General features: G+C 41.3%; 1 protein-coding gene across 2 annotated transcripts in view; it reads left to right on the forward strand.

Moving 5' to 3' along the window:
- tdrd6a (tudor domain containing 6a) overlaps positions 1-16,500 on the forward strand; it is a 33,254-nt gene extending 16,754 nt beyond the window's left edge. The window contains exons 2-16 of one of the 2 annotated variants that reach the window (XM_080882071.1): positions 1,326-6,997; positions 7,240-7,319; positions 8,156-8,218; positions 8,297-8,351; positions 8,784-8,863; positions 9,049-9,103; positions 9,821-9,876; positions 10,434-10,497; positions 10,618-10,679; positions 11,291-11,345; positions 11,429-11,484; positions 11,570-11,633; positions 12,116-12,189; positions 13,621-13,675; positions 15,274-16,500. In XM_080882071.1, the coding sequence (XP_080738197.1) occupies positions 1,402-6,997; positions 7,240-7,319; positions 8,156-8,218; positions 8,297-8,351; positions 8,784-8,863; positions 9,049-9,103; positions 9,821-9,876; positions 10,434-10,497; positions 10,618-10,679; positions 11,291-11,345; positions 11,429-11,484; positions 11,570-11,633; positions 12,116-12,189; positions 13,621-13,665 (6,405 nt within the window). In that variant the 5' untranslated portion in view covers positions 1,326-1,401 and the 3' untranslated portion in view covers positions 13,666-13,675; positions 15,274-16,500. Of the gene's footprint in view, positions 1-1,325; positions 6,998-7,239; positions 7,320-8,155; positions 8,219-8,296; positions 8,352-8,783; positions 8,864-9,048; positions 9,104-9,820; positions 9,877-10,433; positions 10,498-10,617; positions 10,680-11,290; positions 11,346-11,428; positions 11,485-11,569; positions 11,634-12,115; positions 12,190-13,620; positions 13,676-15,273 lie in introns of those variants that run through there. The other variant, XR_013971600.1, reaches the window with a different exon arrangement.
- The last annotated feature ends 114 nt before the right edge of the window (positions 16,501-16,614 follow it).

The raw sequence follows: 16,614 nt of genomic DNA on the forward strand, positions 1-16,614 counted from the left end.
AGCCCGCTTTCCCCGTTTCCTCGGGCGCTTCTTCCAGGAAGTGGTGTATGTGTGTTGGCACAGATAAACCGGGATACAGGGCTCAAAAAGTGGTGGAGGAGGCCCATAATCATCTCCAATTTCGTTGTACTCTGTACAATGACAATAAAGGCTATTCTATTCTATCTCCTGTCTCAGTTTGCTTAAGAGCCAGGGTATACGATGCTTTGATTTCTAAGAGTAACTGGCGATTGTACACACGCGGAGCGAGGGCATTTTGGGATAAAATAGAGAAGGATAAGGCTAGCGAAAGCCAAAGCAAAGCTAGCAGAGTTGACGGACGTGTCGCCGTGCATACTGCTGGTGCCATCTAGATATAAGACATCTATCGTCCCGATAACGATATAAATCACAAAAATTTAACATTTTCTGTAAATTCTGTGAATCTCGGGGAGCTCGACTTGCGTGAAGTGTTTCCAGCTGGGCGTCATGTAGCTGGAGTAGAGTGTTTTAACCGATGTATGAAACTATACATTTTTAGACATAAGTTGTAACGGCCGCCGTTTTCTTGGTAAGTATTTATTTCACAGCGTGCTGCGGGGAAAAGCCTGTTCCAGGGCTCGCAAAATTTCAAAATCCCTGGTAGCCCTTCGGGCAGGGGCTCTTCAGTTTTTGGTAGCCCAAAATAAATTTAAGTAGCCCGAATAAAAAAAGAGCAATTTTTTGATTGATGTTTTGTTTCTTGTTTTGTTTCCTTTGATTGAGGGAAAACCTATTAACCTATTACTATAGTGACCAGAGAGCATTAAGGGGCAGAGAGGAGGATGTTACTCCTAATGTTGTTGGCGCCTTTTAGGAGGACGCTGCTAATGAAATTACACAGTGAATTTGCGTTTATTATTATATTTACAAAATACCAGAGTTTTTGTCTTGGTTGTATAATTTTATTTTGTTTTATTTATCCGCCACACCTTAAAGGCCCGTCCGTGAAAATATTATCGGACATTAAACCGTTCATGGGGCAAAAAAGGTTGGGAACTGCTGCTCTACTACATAAATTAGGGGTAGGTGATATAACCACGCCGTGGACACAAGTTTGTGAATGCAGTAACTCAAGAATGGGGCTTCTGAATTCAGTTTCAGGATTCTGAAACTCATACCATGTATGTATCTGCTAAAAATCTTGGAGAAGTTCAAATCTCAGTGGCAAATCTCAAGGTCAGAGGTCAAGTTTTCTAAGAATCTTGTGAATGTGATAACTCAAATGAGGCAACGTCAAATTTATACCACTGGTTGTTACATTTAGTGTGTGTGTGTGTGTGTGTGTGCGCTCTTGTGTTTTCCAGATAAGATCCAGATCCTCATGCAGCGGTGTTGAGAGGTGACAAATCATGGGTAGCTAGATTTGATAAAACTGCCAAAATGTCGTCAATCTTAGGACTCCCTACACGAGGATCAGATGTAACTGTTCTCATATCCAGGGTCCATGTGCATCCCTATTGTGTACTTGTGGAATTCTGGGGAAAATTTAGCCTGGAGAAGACTGCAGAGTATGAACGTCTAGCCAAAGACATCCAGTCCCCTGGGGACTCTTTGCAAGAACTGGAAGGAAAACCTGGTGACCAGTGCTTGGTTCAGATTGAGAGTATTTGGTATAGGGCTCGCATAGTCTCAAGTAATGGCTCGAAATACACAGTGTTCCTCATTGACAAAGGAACAACATGCCGTGCCAACACAAGTAGGCTTGCATGGAGTAAAAAGGAGCATTTCCAACTGCCTCCTGAAGTGGAGTTTTGTGTGCTAGCTAATGTGCTACCACTGTCACTTGAGAACAAATGGTCCCCAATGGCGCTTGAATTTCTGAAATCTCTAACTGGGAAGTGTGTTTCAGCACATGTGCAGCAAGTACTAGTCCTGAACAGAACATTCCTCCTACACATACCTTGCATATCCAAACAAATGTATGAGATGGGATTTGCTAAGAAACTATCCCCAAACATCTTCCAGGACTTTGTCCTGAAGTCAGTGCAGCCCCATAGTGGAGCTGAGGTTTTTCCAGAGATCAAACGGCTGTCCGTGGGACCTGTTGAACAACTGCGCAAGCAAGAGGTGTTCATGTACCCAGAGCTACAGGGAGGAACTGTAGAGACAGTCGTTGTAACAGAAGTGACAAACCCACAGAGGATTTTTTGCCAGTTAAAGGTCTTCTCTCAAGAACTGAAGAAACTGTCAGATCAGCTTACACAGAGCTGCGAAGGGAGAATGCCCAATTGCATTATAGGCCCAGATATGATTGGGTCTCCATGTTCTGCAAGAGGAAGTGATGGCAAATGGTACCGCTCTATTCTACAGCAGGTATTTCCAACCAGTAACATGGTGGAAGTATTGAATGTTGACAGTGGAACCAAAGAGTTTGTTAAAGTGGAGAATGTAAGGTCACTGGCTGCAGAGTTCTTTAGGATGCCAGTTGTCACCTACATCTGCTCTCTCCATGGAGTTATTGACAAAGGGGTAGGATGGACAACCACCCAAATTGACTACCTCAAGTCTCTCCTGCTGTACAAGACGATGATTGCCAAATTTGAGTACCAAAGCATCTCAGAGGGTGTTCACTATGTCACTCTTTATGGAGATGACAATACAAACATGAACATCTTGTTTGGTTCCAAAGAGGGCTGTTTGCTGGACTGTGAAAAAACACTGGAAGATTATGCTATTCGCAACACAGCACACAGGCAACCGCATCCAGCCCAGCAAGAAAGAACGATGCTAACTCCTGGAGAAGTTGTGGAAGAAAAAGAAGGGAAAGCAGTTGCAGAGAGGGTGCCTGCTGAAGTTCTCCTGCTAAACTCCTCACATGTGGCAGTTGTTCAGCATGTAACAAACCCATCAGAGTTTTACATCCAAACGCAAAACTATACAAAGCAGTTGAATGAATTAATGGATACTATCTACCATCTCTACAAAGATTCTCTGAATAAAGGATCTGTTAGAATTCCAACTGTTGGACTCTACTGTGCAGTCAAAGCAGCAGATGGTGATTTCTACAGAGCAACTGTGACTGAAGTTGGTGAGACACAGGTCGAGGTATTCTTTGTTGATTATGGAAATACAGAAGTGGTCAATAGGAGAAACCTCAGGATACTTCCTGCTGAGTTCAAAAAGCTGCCACGATTGGCACTAAAATGTACTCTGGCTGGTGTCAGACCTAAAGATGGGAGATGGAGTCAGAGTGCCTCTGCCTTTTTCAGAAAAGCAGTAACTGATAAAGAACTAAAAGTACATGTACTGGCCAAATATGATAGTGGCTATGTTGTCCATCTGACAGATCCCAAAGCAGAGGGAGAACAACAAGTCAGTACACTGTTGTGTAGTTCTGGTCTTGCTGAAAAGGCTGACAAACCAGGGCAGTGCAAAGACACAATGCATCCTGCTATTACGCCTCCCACACAATATCCAGTTGCCAGCCCACTATGTGGGAATAAGAACACTGGATTGGCTCTCCAAGTCCAAAACATAGTTGGCCTTAGCCAGAAAAAAGGAAGAATGGCTACCTTTAAGGAACACATGTTTCCTATCGGAAGTGTCCTTGATGTCAATGTGTCCTTCATTGAGAGCCCAAGCGACTTTTGGTGCCAGCTAGTTTATAATGCAGGACTCTTGAAATTGCTCATGGATGACATACAGGCACACTATGCAGGCAGTGAGTTTCAGCCAAATGTTGAAACGGCTTGTGTTGCTCGTCACCCTGGTAACGGATTGTGGTACAGGGCCCTTGCGATTCATAAACATGAAACTGCTCATGTGGATGTGTTGTTTGTTGACTATGGCCAGACAGAGACAGTCTCCTTCCAAGACCTGAGGAGAATCAGCCCAGAATTTCTTACTCTGCATGGTCAGGCTTTTCGATGCAGTTTGTGGAATCCCAATGACCCTACATCTGCTGTAACTGAGTGGAGCGAAGAGGCAGTAGAAAGGTTTAAAAACTTTGTGGACTCGGCTGCTTCCAACTTTGTGATTCTGAAATGCACCATATATGCTGTCATGTGCAGTGAGCAGAAGATTGTTTTCAACATTGTGGATCTAGAAACTCCATTTGAGAGTATTTGCACTAGTATGGTAAATGTCATGAAAGGTACACCTCCCAAAAAAGCTATGGGACCATCTTTTCATCTGGATACATACTACTACTCAACACACAGTGTCAAAACTGGGATGGAGGAAGAGGTCACAGTGACATGTGTGAACAATGTCAATCAGTTCTACTGCCAGCTTGAAAAGAATGCTGATGTGATTAATGACCTCAAGATGAAAGTGAGCAGTTTTTGTCGTCAGCTTGAGAATGTGAAGCTTCCAGCAGTCTTTGGAACTCTGTGCTTTGCAAGGTATACTGATGGGCAGTGGTACAGAGGGCAGATCAAGGCCACAAAGCCAGCACTCCTGGTTCACTTTGTGGATTACGGGGACACTATTGAAGTAGATAAATCTGACTTGCTCCCAGTTCCCAGAGAGGCAAACGACATCATGTCTGTACCTGTGCAAGCAGTGGTGTGTGGTCTTTCTGATGTCCCTGCGAATGTTTCCAGTGAGGTGAACAGCTGGTTTGAGACAACTGCAACAGAATGCAAATTCCGAGCGCTAGTAGTGGCCAGAGAACCTGATGGGAAAGTGCTAGTTGAGCTCTATCTTGGAAACACTCAGATCAATTCAAAGCTCAAGAAAAAGTTTCAGATTGAGATGCACACAGAAAGCCAGGTTGTTTGCCATGGTCGGAGAGCTTTTGAGGCTTCACCGAGTTATTTGCAAAAGACGACAAAACGGACCACAAAAATGGAAGATGACACACAATTCCTGAAGAAAAACAGTTTCTCTGCTTCAAAACCTCCTTTTACTTTAAGGGATGACAGGAAATCTAATGAAATGAAACTTTGGAACAAAACAAAGTCAGTTCATGAAAATGGTCAAAGGATCAAGAGTCCACAACTAGAGTTGTACACACCTCCACAGCAAAGGCAGTCATCTGCTGGTGGCAATGTCAGATCTTCAGATCTTCCAACAGATACCAAGAAACTCAAGTCAACAGTAAATGGCACAGAATCCCAAAAGGAAAGTAATGCTGAAAAGCTTCCTAAACTTTCAGACTTGCCCTCAAATTCTGTCACACCTGGTATGGTAGCAGATGTCTACATGTCACATTGCAACAGCCCATTAAGTTTCTATGTGCACTGTGTAAGGGATGAGGATCATATATTTTCCCTGGTAGAAAAGCTCAATGACCCCAATTCAACTCCAGAAACCAACAGGCTCAAAGAATTGCTACCAGGTGACCTTGTTCAAGCACAGTTCGCAGATGATTCCTCATGGTACCGAGCAGTTGTAAGAGAACTCCATGGTGATGCAATGGCTCTCATTGAGTTTGTTGATTTTGGCAATACAGTCATGACTCCACTTTCCAAGATGGGCAGACTCCACGAGAAATTCTTGCAGCTGCCAATGTACAGCACACACTGTATGCTGAGTGATGCTGCTGGTCTTGGGGAAGAGGTTGTAGTTGATCCAGATGTGGTGTCTGCTTTCAAAGAAAAGATTTCTAGCAGTGGAGAAAAAGTGTTCAAGTGCCAGTTTGTCAGGAAAATTGGGTCTGTGTGGGAAGTTAACCTTGAAGACAATGGTGTGAAGGTTACGTATAAAGTGCCTACTGTAGATCCTGAAATCACTTCAGAGAAACTTGAGCAAGTAAAGGAAAGGAAGGAGCCATCCCAGGTATCTGATATCAGAGAAGTGCCAGAGAGATCAGTGCTGAGCCACTGCTCCCCACATAACTTTCTGGAAGACCTTTTTGAGGGGCAGAAATTGGAAGCCTATGTCACAGTCATAAATGATGATCAGACTTTCTGGTGTCAGTCTGCTAGTTCAGAAGAACATGATGAGATCTTATTAGGTCTCTCAGAAGTTGAGAATTCAGCAGGTCAGAACCATATTGATCCAGATGCTCTTGTTCCTGGAAGTCTATGTATTGCTCGCTTTTTAGACGATGAGTTTTGGTATCGTGCAGAGGTCATTGACAAAAATGAGGGTGAGCTCTCTGTTTTCTTTTTGGACTATGGAAACAAGACTAGAGTCAGCATAACAGATGTGAGAGAAATGCCACCTTGCTTGTTGAAGATTCCACCACAGGCATTTTTGTGCGAGCTTGAAGGCTTTGATGTTTTGTGTGGATATTGGGAAAGTGTAGCAAAGGTTGAATTGTCTGCACTCATAGATGTTAAACTGTTGCAGTTGACTGTCACAAAACTAGCAAGAGCTACAGGAACAATCTTTGTGCAGGTGGAATGCGAAGGTCAGGTGATAAACGAGTTGATGAAAACCTGGTGGAAGAGCTTCATAACCGAAAATAAAGCCAAAGCAGATGAACTGCCTGATTCAGATGAAGCTTCAGTGCAGACTGACTCATCTGTAAATGAGTCTGTGGTACCTGACGATCAAGTAGAGAATCCCAAAACCCAAGAAGCAGACAAATCTCATATCCACTTTGAGAAAGACAACAGTGACGAGCTCAGCACTGATCAGTTTGAGCCTTGCACAGAAGATGAGGTACAAAAATTAAGTACTCCAAAGTCCTCTAAAGATTCAGTTCATCTTGAGTTTTTTGGGATCCAAGAAGAAAGTGTTTCCACAGAGAAGATCGAAGTCCAAGCCTCTGCAATATTGATCAAGGACAGATTTCCTGGTGATAGTGGTATAGATGAAAGTATATTGTCGCCACTTGATAACCAAGATGACAAAGACCAAAATGTTTTGACTATGAACTTTAACATGGAGGACACTAACAAAGAACCTGAAGAGGAGCAAGCCTTGGTAATGGACGCTTTTGGGCCCAACGTCTCAAGTTCTCCAGTGGATGAGAACCTTTTAGAGACAACAGATGACCTAGAGGGAACTGCAAGAACTGACAAGGTATCTCTACTTGAAGAGATGAACGCAGTTTCCTACAGCTTTGACATCATGAATGTTTCTGGTAAGAAAGAGCTTAATTTCTCTTTTTAAAAATGTTTTTCTCCTTGTTAGCACACAATATGGTTGAGTTCAAATCTGCTCAAATCATAATGAATGCCATGTCATTCTGGAAAAATACCTGTGTAATAATATTACATTTGCTTGCTGGAGTCTGATGGACTCAGAGTTGAGTCTCACATGTTGTCAGTTATTATGCAAGTTAATGATTTCATATGTGTTGCATTTTCCTTTTTCTATTTCCAGATCTAGCCCAAAACCAAGATGGAATAACAGCTTCTGTAGGAAGTGGTACTTCCCTGAACCGTAGGACAACTGTGAAATTGGTAGATTTAAACTTCATTATGTCGAAATAAACTGATGATCTTTTTAAAAGCCTTAAAAGTAGGACTGTGCGATATGATGAAATATATCGGATGATAAAATTAAAACATCTATAATTTCATATTATACACTATCATTTGTTTCATGGTGTCGCAAAATAAACCGTTTACGGCAATATTTTTTCATCGTTTGGATGGCCACCATGCAGGCACAGAGAATACCAGCATGGCCGTTGATGAGGCAGAACCAGTTAGCTCCAAACAGAAGGACCAGTCAAAACAAATCGAGGACCTTATTTCTAAACGAGGGGCATAGACATGTAGCATAGACATGGTTTGGTTAGGAAAAGTCTGACGCGGACCAGAAAACTGTACGATGCAAATTATGCTGCAAACTGGTCCCCAGTTCAGACTCAAACACGACAAACCTCTTCTACCACCTACGCACGAATCACGTGAAAGAGTACGGTGAGAGTTTATGGACGAGAACCAAAAAGAACCGCCAGGTGCTCAAAATACACCTCAAACGTTAGAACAGGCTTTTCCCCGCACTACGCCATGTAATAAATACTCACAAAGAAAATGGCGTCCGTTACAACTTGTAACTAAAAATATATATTTTCATGCATGAAAACACTTCACACAAGTCGAGTTGCCCAAGATTCACGGAATTTACAGAAAATGCACTATATTGTGATATATATCATTATCGGGATGAGAAATGTCATATCAGGATATGAGATTTTAGTCATATCGCACAGCCCTACTTTAAAGCGTCATTCTGTAATTTAAAATTGTTGATCACATACGTACATATTGGTATCTTCCATTTTCTCAAGGTTCCGCGGAACGCTGTTAGTCTCATGGAAAGTACTGATCTAGGAACTGAAGTCTCAAAACGGGTACAAGAAATTTGATTGGATTCAACTATTAGAACATTGACAAGGACATCATTTTGTTTACTTTGTTCTTTTCTTCAGATTCCGACTGAATTAGTGCTGCCCTCCCTTGTGCCTCCTGAGGAGCAGTTGTGCAGTGAGTGCTTCTTATTTTGTCATCCAACTCTTGATACGGTGGTTTTTCATTTTGAAAGGCTTAAAGTGAAAGGGAATGAAAAAACAACAGGGTTACTTTCTGTAGTTTGGCCAGCTGACGGCCACAGTTACAGCGTTGATTTAGTTTAAGTCATAGTCTTTTGAAACATTAAGTTTTAGACATAATTTAAGGATCTAAATGCTTTTAGTTTTAGTCTAGTTTTAGTTGACTACATTTCATAAGACTATAGAAGACTAAATCTGAAATTGATTCAGTTTAGTATAAGGTGTGAAAGTTTGTCATGGTTTTTACTGATGAGAGAAAACACAACTGATGATGTTTCAAAAGAACACAAGTACTCACAAGTACTCGTATTGAGAAATGTCTCAGGCTGATGATATGGGGTATAAATGGGTGCAATTGTCCACAAAGGTGCTCCCAAAGAACCGGAAAGTGAGGCCGGAGATGGGATGAGTCAGCAAGAGGTTCCATGTGCTACCACACAAGCTGAGGTATGCTGGGGACGAGGATATACCGTAATATTGGTATAGATGTTAAGCAGTTCTGCTTTTGTCATGATTAGTAAATATCAGATTGATTATTTACTGTTGTGACTAAGGGTAAAATGCTCTTACTACACTGATATAGTCCCACCTGGAACTCTCAGGTGAGTAAAGATTAATCTGCTCTATTTCAGAGTGACTCTGTGAGCGATGAGGAGTCCTTGGTTCATCTCAACATTCCAAATTCAGGTTTGATAAGATTTTGCCAGGTTTGATATTTACATGTTAAGTTCAAATGCAAGGCTGCAAGCATGAACCTCGCATGAAAATAACAGTACACCATATTGCCAAAAGTATTCACTCACCCATCCAAATCGGTGAATTTCAGTGTTCCAATCACTTCCATGGTCACATGCAAATAGAATTAAGTATCTAGGCTGGCAGACTGCTACTGCAAATATTTGTAAAGGAATGGGTCGCTCTCAGGAGCTCAGTGAATTCCAGTGTGTTACTGTGTTCGCATGCCACCTGTGGAACAAGTTCAGTTGTGAAATGTCCTCGCTACTAAGTATTAATACGAAGTAGTGATTGGAAATGACAGCAGCTCAGCTTGCAGCTCAGTGGAAGGTCATGTAAAATCGCATAGCAGGGCCAGCAGATGCTGAGGTGCAGAGGTCCTTGGATGCAGTGGTGTAAAGCATGCTGCCACTAGACTCTAGACCTTGTGGTGGAAGAGATGGAAGAGCTGTTTTAGCTGCAAGCAAAGGGTAGCCGGACATTATATTAAATCCTTTGGATTAAGATTGGAATGCAACTTAAGTTCATATGTTGGTGAAGGCAGATGAGTGAATACTTTTTGGCAATATAGTATAGATATGCCAATGATGTGGTTATTTTTTTTAAGCAAGTAAGCTATCATTCCCCATTTAAAACTCTTTCCGGCTTGTCTGTGTTTGGATCTCGCAGACGCTGACGAAGCTGCCAGTGAGCCCCTCACGTACACGGTGTCCTCGCTGGAGAAGGTAACTAGATAGTGGAGTGTGTCTGTATGTGCGCTGTCTTCTGACTGCCAATAACTGCCTTTTAAGTGGTGATGCATTGTCCCACCAGGGACATGTAACTGCTCATGTATTTAAAAAAATAAATAAAAAATGATATTGTGGTGACAGTGCACAGAACACATTGACCAACAAGGCTAAAAACCAAACAAAATCTGCAATCAGTTCATGGGATGCATGGCTTGGGATATATTGCTCAGTAAATATTGAAAAACACATTGAAGTGATGTCCTCAGATCGGCTTTTTAAAATGTATTTATTTTTTTGCCGTGTGCAGTTCTTATATTGATTGTGTAGTCTCTAATTTGAAGTGTAAAACATAATTTCAACATTGTTCTGAATTTCTATTTTAAAAATATGTTAAAGCACAGATTTTGATTTGGGATTTGCTACGGAAAACAAGCAGAGGTTACAAAATATACTCGCATGCAGAAATGGATTTGAAGCTACAGAATTGTAAAATTAGACTACAAATACTTTAATCACCAAGATTTATTTTTGTTATTTATTTATTTTTTTAGGGTGATGAGATTGAAGAAGTGACCTGTTGTGCTGAAGAGGCTTGCGTAACAGATGTCTGCACAGGTATCAGACTTCAGATCAGGGAGTGTACAGTTCACTGCTTCTGAGTAATATTCAGTTTCTCTGTGAAGTCCTCTTTTTAGATATGCATGCAGTTTTGTTTTTTTTTTGTTTTTACTGCAGAGCAAAAAAAGCCGAGTGGTGATGGTGAAGACTGTTTGAGCTGTGTGACAGCAGAGGAAACGGTAATTTGTTTGTTGATTTTTCAGAGTAACTAAACAATGTCTTGCAGCTGTGTAGCTCATACGTGATCAGGCTTTTCACAGGTAAATTTATCTGACACATACTGACCCTGTAGAACACTTTATTTCTCTTGTCTCTCTATTTCCTGACAGTAAAGTAGTACAACTTCTTCAGCGGGAGACCCCTTAATGAGATTATCCTGGTGAACAAAGAGCAGAACTATCACAATTTGCATAAATTTAGTTGCACACACATCAAAATCGTAGACCAGTTTAGTAGAGGCAATATAAATGAAAATAAAACAGAAACCAATACAATTTTAAACTTTGGTGTCAATTAAAAAAAAAAAAGAAAAACAGTAAAAGTGCTTGTCTGCTATCAGGAAGCAACTGGATCCAGATCATTTAAAATTGCCCTAAATTCATTAAATAAGACCAGGCCCTTAAGGCTTAACGACTTGCACATATAAAATGTACTTGGCCAGGAAACTTCTTATCACTTGAAACGAAACTAAAAGAATCAGTGAAAATGTAGCAGATGTTAATCTGAACACGAGCTGCTTATGTTTGTTGGAGCGGGCTTTAAAGTGATGAGTGTGATCTTTTTGTTTCAGGACGACTCGATAACCGAAGATGAGACGTCGTGTCTTCGTGAGGATACACTTTCTGGTGTGTCATCTTGGCTTTTTAAATATCAGATCTGATTACATAACACGCATAGGGCTACATTTCCTGTATATTTTCTGTTGCAGCTTTACAATCTGATGCTGAGCCACAGACCTCCACAGCTATTAAATCTCCAGATTTGGTAATGCATATTTTTCCAATTTGAGGTTTAAATGTAACATTGTATCTCTGCAGAGACTATACACACTGTTTGTATCCCTGTGCAGAATAGCCTTGTTGAAGAGGTGACCTGTCTTGTTGGAGAGATCTGTTTGACAGACGTCTGTAGAGGTACTGTTTAAATTAAAGAGCTCATTTACAGCTTTGTATTTTAATTCTGGGCTACTACAGTAGCTTGGTGTGATTCACAGTTCAGCTAAAGGTTGTGTAACCTGCACTGAGCCAAGCCACTGTAGCTACTACAGCTGCTCATTTCAAACAGGTTTCATCAGCAGGTGGGTGGACCCTCTGTACCCACAGCAAGGGCTGTGTGTCTGAGGTGACCACAGCATGGATGCCCCCTCTCAATAACATTGTATGGAGCCAAGAAGAGAAAGTACAGTCTGACACAGAGCATTGAGAGGAGTCTGAAGCTTTAGCTGTACATACACTGACCTTATTCATTTAAACTAGGACCATGCTTGTTGTAAGCCTTCATTTGCAGTGTGTATGCATTTTTGTCATTTAGAAATGAAAAGCATTTTTATTTCACAAACATAAATGTGCATCAAGAAACACGTTTCATTATATACTCATGTATTCTTGTTTTTCAGATCTAAAAGAGGAAGCTGAAATGTTGACGGAGGAGTGTGAGCTGCAGGAGCGTCCACCTTCCCAACAAAATGAGGTAAGAAAGGTAAAAATGAATGAATTCAGTTTAAAGTCTAAATCTAAATATGGAGACTTGATATTTTATGTTTTAGGACTGTCCCTAAAAGACATCTGTCATAAATATCACATGGTTGATGATTCACTGACCTTAGGCTATGCGGGGCGATCGTGGCTCAAGAGTTGGGAGTTCGCCTTGTAATCGGAAGGTTGCTGGTTCGAGCCCCAGCTCAGACAGTCCCGGTCGTTGTGTCCTTGGGCAAGACACTTCACCCGTTGCCTACTGGTGGTGGTCAGAGGGCCCGGTGGCGCCAGTGTTGGGCAGCCTCGCCTCTGTCAGTGCGCCCCAGGGTGGCTGTGGCTACAATGTAGCTGCCATCACCAGTGTGTGAATGTGTGTGTATAGTGTAAAGCGCTTTGGGGTCCTTAGGGACTAGTAAATCTATACAAATACAGGCCATTTACCATTTTTAGGCTATGAATGTTCCTGGAAAGTTGTTTTTTTGGTTTGGGTTTTTTTTTTTTAAGTTTATGATGCTTTTAACATAGCAGTGTAATATCTTAAACACAAAATGTATTTTTTGGCACTGAAAAGTACTAATATGGCCAGCTAACAGGGGGAGCAACATTCAAGCATCTAACTTGTCGTGTATTTCTACACTCCTGCAGTCATGTGGAAGAGTTTTCACAGGACTACACATTTCTAAGAACACTATTACTGCTTCCTTATTAATTAAGTAGCAGCCAGGTGCTAATGTGCAAATGCATTTCATTAACTCATTCACTGCCATTGACGTCTATAGCCGTCAATTGCAGTGAATGAATCAATGGGTTTAACTCATTCACTGCCAATGGCTGGCAGTGAATGAGTTAACTGATTATCTTCAGGTGTGAGCACCTCTGTAAAAGCAGGAGTTTTGGCACTTCTCTGTATATAAAAATATTCTAAAGCCAAATGTGAGGCCGTCTGTCCACCAGCTGAAGCTTGGTTTAATTAGATCATGCAACAGAACAATGATCCCTACGCACAGCAGCAGATCTGCAAAAGAAATAGAACAGCCAGAGTCCAGACTCAGCCCAGTTACAATGCTGTGCTGAGAGAAAAACCTCAGTGAACTGAAGCAAAGACGAGTGGATCCTTCTCCGATACTGAGACTGACACTCATACAGAAAATTATTTGCTGCTCATGATAACTGTTGTTCTACAAGATGTCCAATCATGAGGTGTGCTTCATTTTTCTGCACGAGTGCTGTGAATGTTTTGTTTTTTTTTCCACATGACTGCAAGTGCTTACATTTTCTGTTGGGTATTTAACAGTATGTTCAGTGCACACTGCTTATGCACGTGCTCTTCATTGTACCACCGACGTATCTAGAAGGCACTCACGTTAGCCTAAAAAATACCAAACACACATTACTGTTTTTTCATTCAACCTTTTAACATTTCCAGAGTTTTGATGACAGTGTGCTGACAGATGAACTGCCTTCTCCTTAGGACAGTTTTGGTAAGTTTTGTTCTCCAGAATAATCCGGTCATTCATACAATGTTACCATTGGAGTAGGAAGTAGTAATAGAAATGAAGAGCCTGCCATTGGGTGCTTCTTATTCTGCAAACATGTCTAATCACTTTCTTGTGCCTCAACTTCTTTGATGCTCATATTAAAATATAATAAATAACCACGAGTGTGGAGCTGAGTGATGTTTCAGAAAGCAGGTGTAACAAACTCTGAGTCTAACTGAACTCTGATGGTGCAGTCAACTCAGTGCAGCTCGATACCAGAATTTCCAACAGACAAAAAACCAGGAGAGCTAAAATATCAATATATGATCGATGAATAGAAAAGAGGTTTTATTCAGCCTCGTCAGTCAACTTACACTTGGCTTTTGTGTGTGTTGGTAGATGAGGTGTTCAGCAGTAACCCGATGGGAGTGTACATGACAGCAAGCTTATGTGGCCCAAACTGGAGGGTGTTTTTCTTTTCCTTTAAAGAATGATTGTTCTGTGATATCAGACATTAATCTCGGTGATCTGCAGCGGCAAAGTTGTTGAGATTCAAACTTTCAAATAAGGCAGCATTAAAACTGCAGAACTCAGCCAGAGCAGCTTGTTGAAGCAGTGGTCAGCAGCAGTTACTTGAAGCAATCATTTTGTCTGTGACACACTGTGGCAGAAATGTTGGATCAGTCTTCTTCACAACAAAGCTTCAGTTCATTGAGGTTTGCAGCTGTGTTGAGGTCTGGCCATTGCAACACTGATTCTTTTCTTTTTCTGCCGTTCTGTTGGAGGTTTGCTGCTGTGCTTGAATTCTAGTCGAGCTTAAGTTTGGTTGACTCAGTGAGTACAAAGTGTGCAAGTCACGTGGCTGCAAAACAAATCTGTCCTCAGCCTTCCACCTCTGTGACAGTTTGTACGGGGTGTTTGTGATGTAACAGCCCAAAGTCAGATGTAACTTTGCAAACCTAAGTTGTGCTGCCAGAGGCTTTCCCCCGGCAGCCGTTCCAAGTAATTCCTACTTATTCAGTGTTTCTGTAGTTTTACTGTCATGAACTCCAACTGAGGCTGAGATGTAGCTCAAACCTTTGCTCTTATAGACATGTGACAGTGGATTTAGGGTTTCTCAGGTTTGTAAGAGTCCTGTGACGACTTTGTTTTTCACACAGCTGTAGATTCTAGATTTTGTTTCTGTGATAGTGGGTCTGCAGTGTTGAGTGATTGCTCTCAGTCCCTGAGCCATGTTAAAAGAAACCTTGAGTCTTTCAAAAGATATCAAATCTTTATCAACTGTATGAATGAAGAATTAAAACTGTCAGCTGCTTCAGGCACAGAAACTCGGGGCGTGTTGAAGAAAACCTGTCACGGTGCAGGTTAGCATCACGCGCTGCTGCTCTTGTAACTGACTCGGAGCTGAAGTTGGCGTTCTGTCAGAGCTTCTTCATCTCAGAGTTTCCACTAAACCTGCTTTCTGGAACATGGGCAGATACAGATACCTGTTTGTTCTGAATGAGTTATGATGTTGATGTATGACGTTACCATTGAAAGTAGGAGGAGACAAAAAGCCGTTTTTGCTGACTGTTGCTTTGTTGCTGCTAACTTCCTTTTAGGAATCCAGCTGTCAAAGCTGTTCTGCTGAGCAGCAGCCGGCAGAGTGACTGCCTCTTCTTTTCGTTTTGGACATTAAATAGAAGATTAGTGTAACTGCATATTGTTTTGTGTTGTTTCAGATAGGTGCAGTTCATTTTCTGTGTTCATTTTAAGTGCCCAATGCCAGTGTTGTCATTGTTTTGGCTTCTTTGTGTGTTATCGTCCTATCGCTCATAGCCTTTGATCTGCTTATTTCATTGTTCCTCTAAAAACAAACAGCCACGAAGCTAAAAGTCTTTATATGGTAATAGTTGATAAAACATGAGGAGTTTGTTTTGATAAACTGCCAAACAATTCTTTAGATGTTTGAGTCTTGAGTTTATTTGCTCTGGTTTCAGTGGCTGTTGTGAAATGCATGAAAAAAAAAAAATCTGTATTTGGTGTTAATCCACGAGTTGAAGCAAATTTGTGTTGGCACAATAAATATTAACATTCAGTGCACACGAGTCATGGTTTTGCTTCCCCGTTTCATTAGTTCCATTTTGGTGTTTCTGTAACATTTTATTAAAAAGGAACACGTCTTGGAAATGTTTCATGTTTGTCCCTGTAAAACATTTAGATCATCGTCCTCGTGGTGTTGGAAACAGTTGCTTTATGAACATACCCAGTGTTTAAAAACCACTTTTACAAGCTACAGATGGATATCTTTACTTTTTATAGAGATATCTAGATATAGAATGGGACACTGATTAATATCAGTAAGGTGATGTGCAACGAGATGACTGTGGCTTCATATAAACAAACATAACAGTTCTGTTGTCACACATTAGTGGACACCCAGCTGTGCAGGGATATCAAACTAATTTGACATCGTAGCCACATACAGCGGGTGGGACAGGTGAAACTACATGATACACCTGTAAAGTTACAGAAAAGGTTTCATTGCTCACACTGTCCTGTAATTATACATTTAGAATGTAAAGTTTCCATGAGTTCACAGAAAATGTCCTTATGCTTCGGTGTGGTACGGATGGCAATGACCAACAGGAAAAGCTGTAAGACACATGAAAAGACAGAAGTTCAAACTCTATGCAGTCCTTCGTGTTTCTAAAGCTCTCCAGTGGGTTGAATTGGAGTCTTTGCTAGGGCAGTTTTGGCCCTCGGGCCTTATATTTGACACCTTGTTGCTTGTCAGTTTTCTCCTTTCTCCCATTCACAGAGCGCCCGGAGCAAGCTTCATAACCGAGACAGGTTTAATTCACTGCCTGTTTCTGTCGTCTTGTTGCCTTAGTATTTTCATTTGTGGACTCCCTTTAAAGATTGAATTTTACAGCCTTACTGCCACAAACTGATCAGTGAAG

This window comes from Rhamphochromis sp. 'chilingali' (assembly GCF_963969265.1).
Source record: "Rhamphochromis sp. 'chilingali' genome assembly, chromosome: 5".
Classification (NCBI taxonomy): Eukaryota; Metazoa; Chordata; class Actinopteri; order Cichliformes; family Cichlidae; genus Rhamphochromis; species Rhamphochromis sp. 'chilingali'.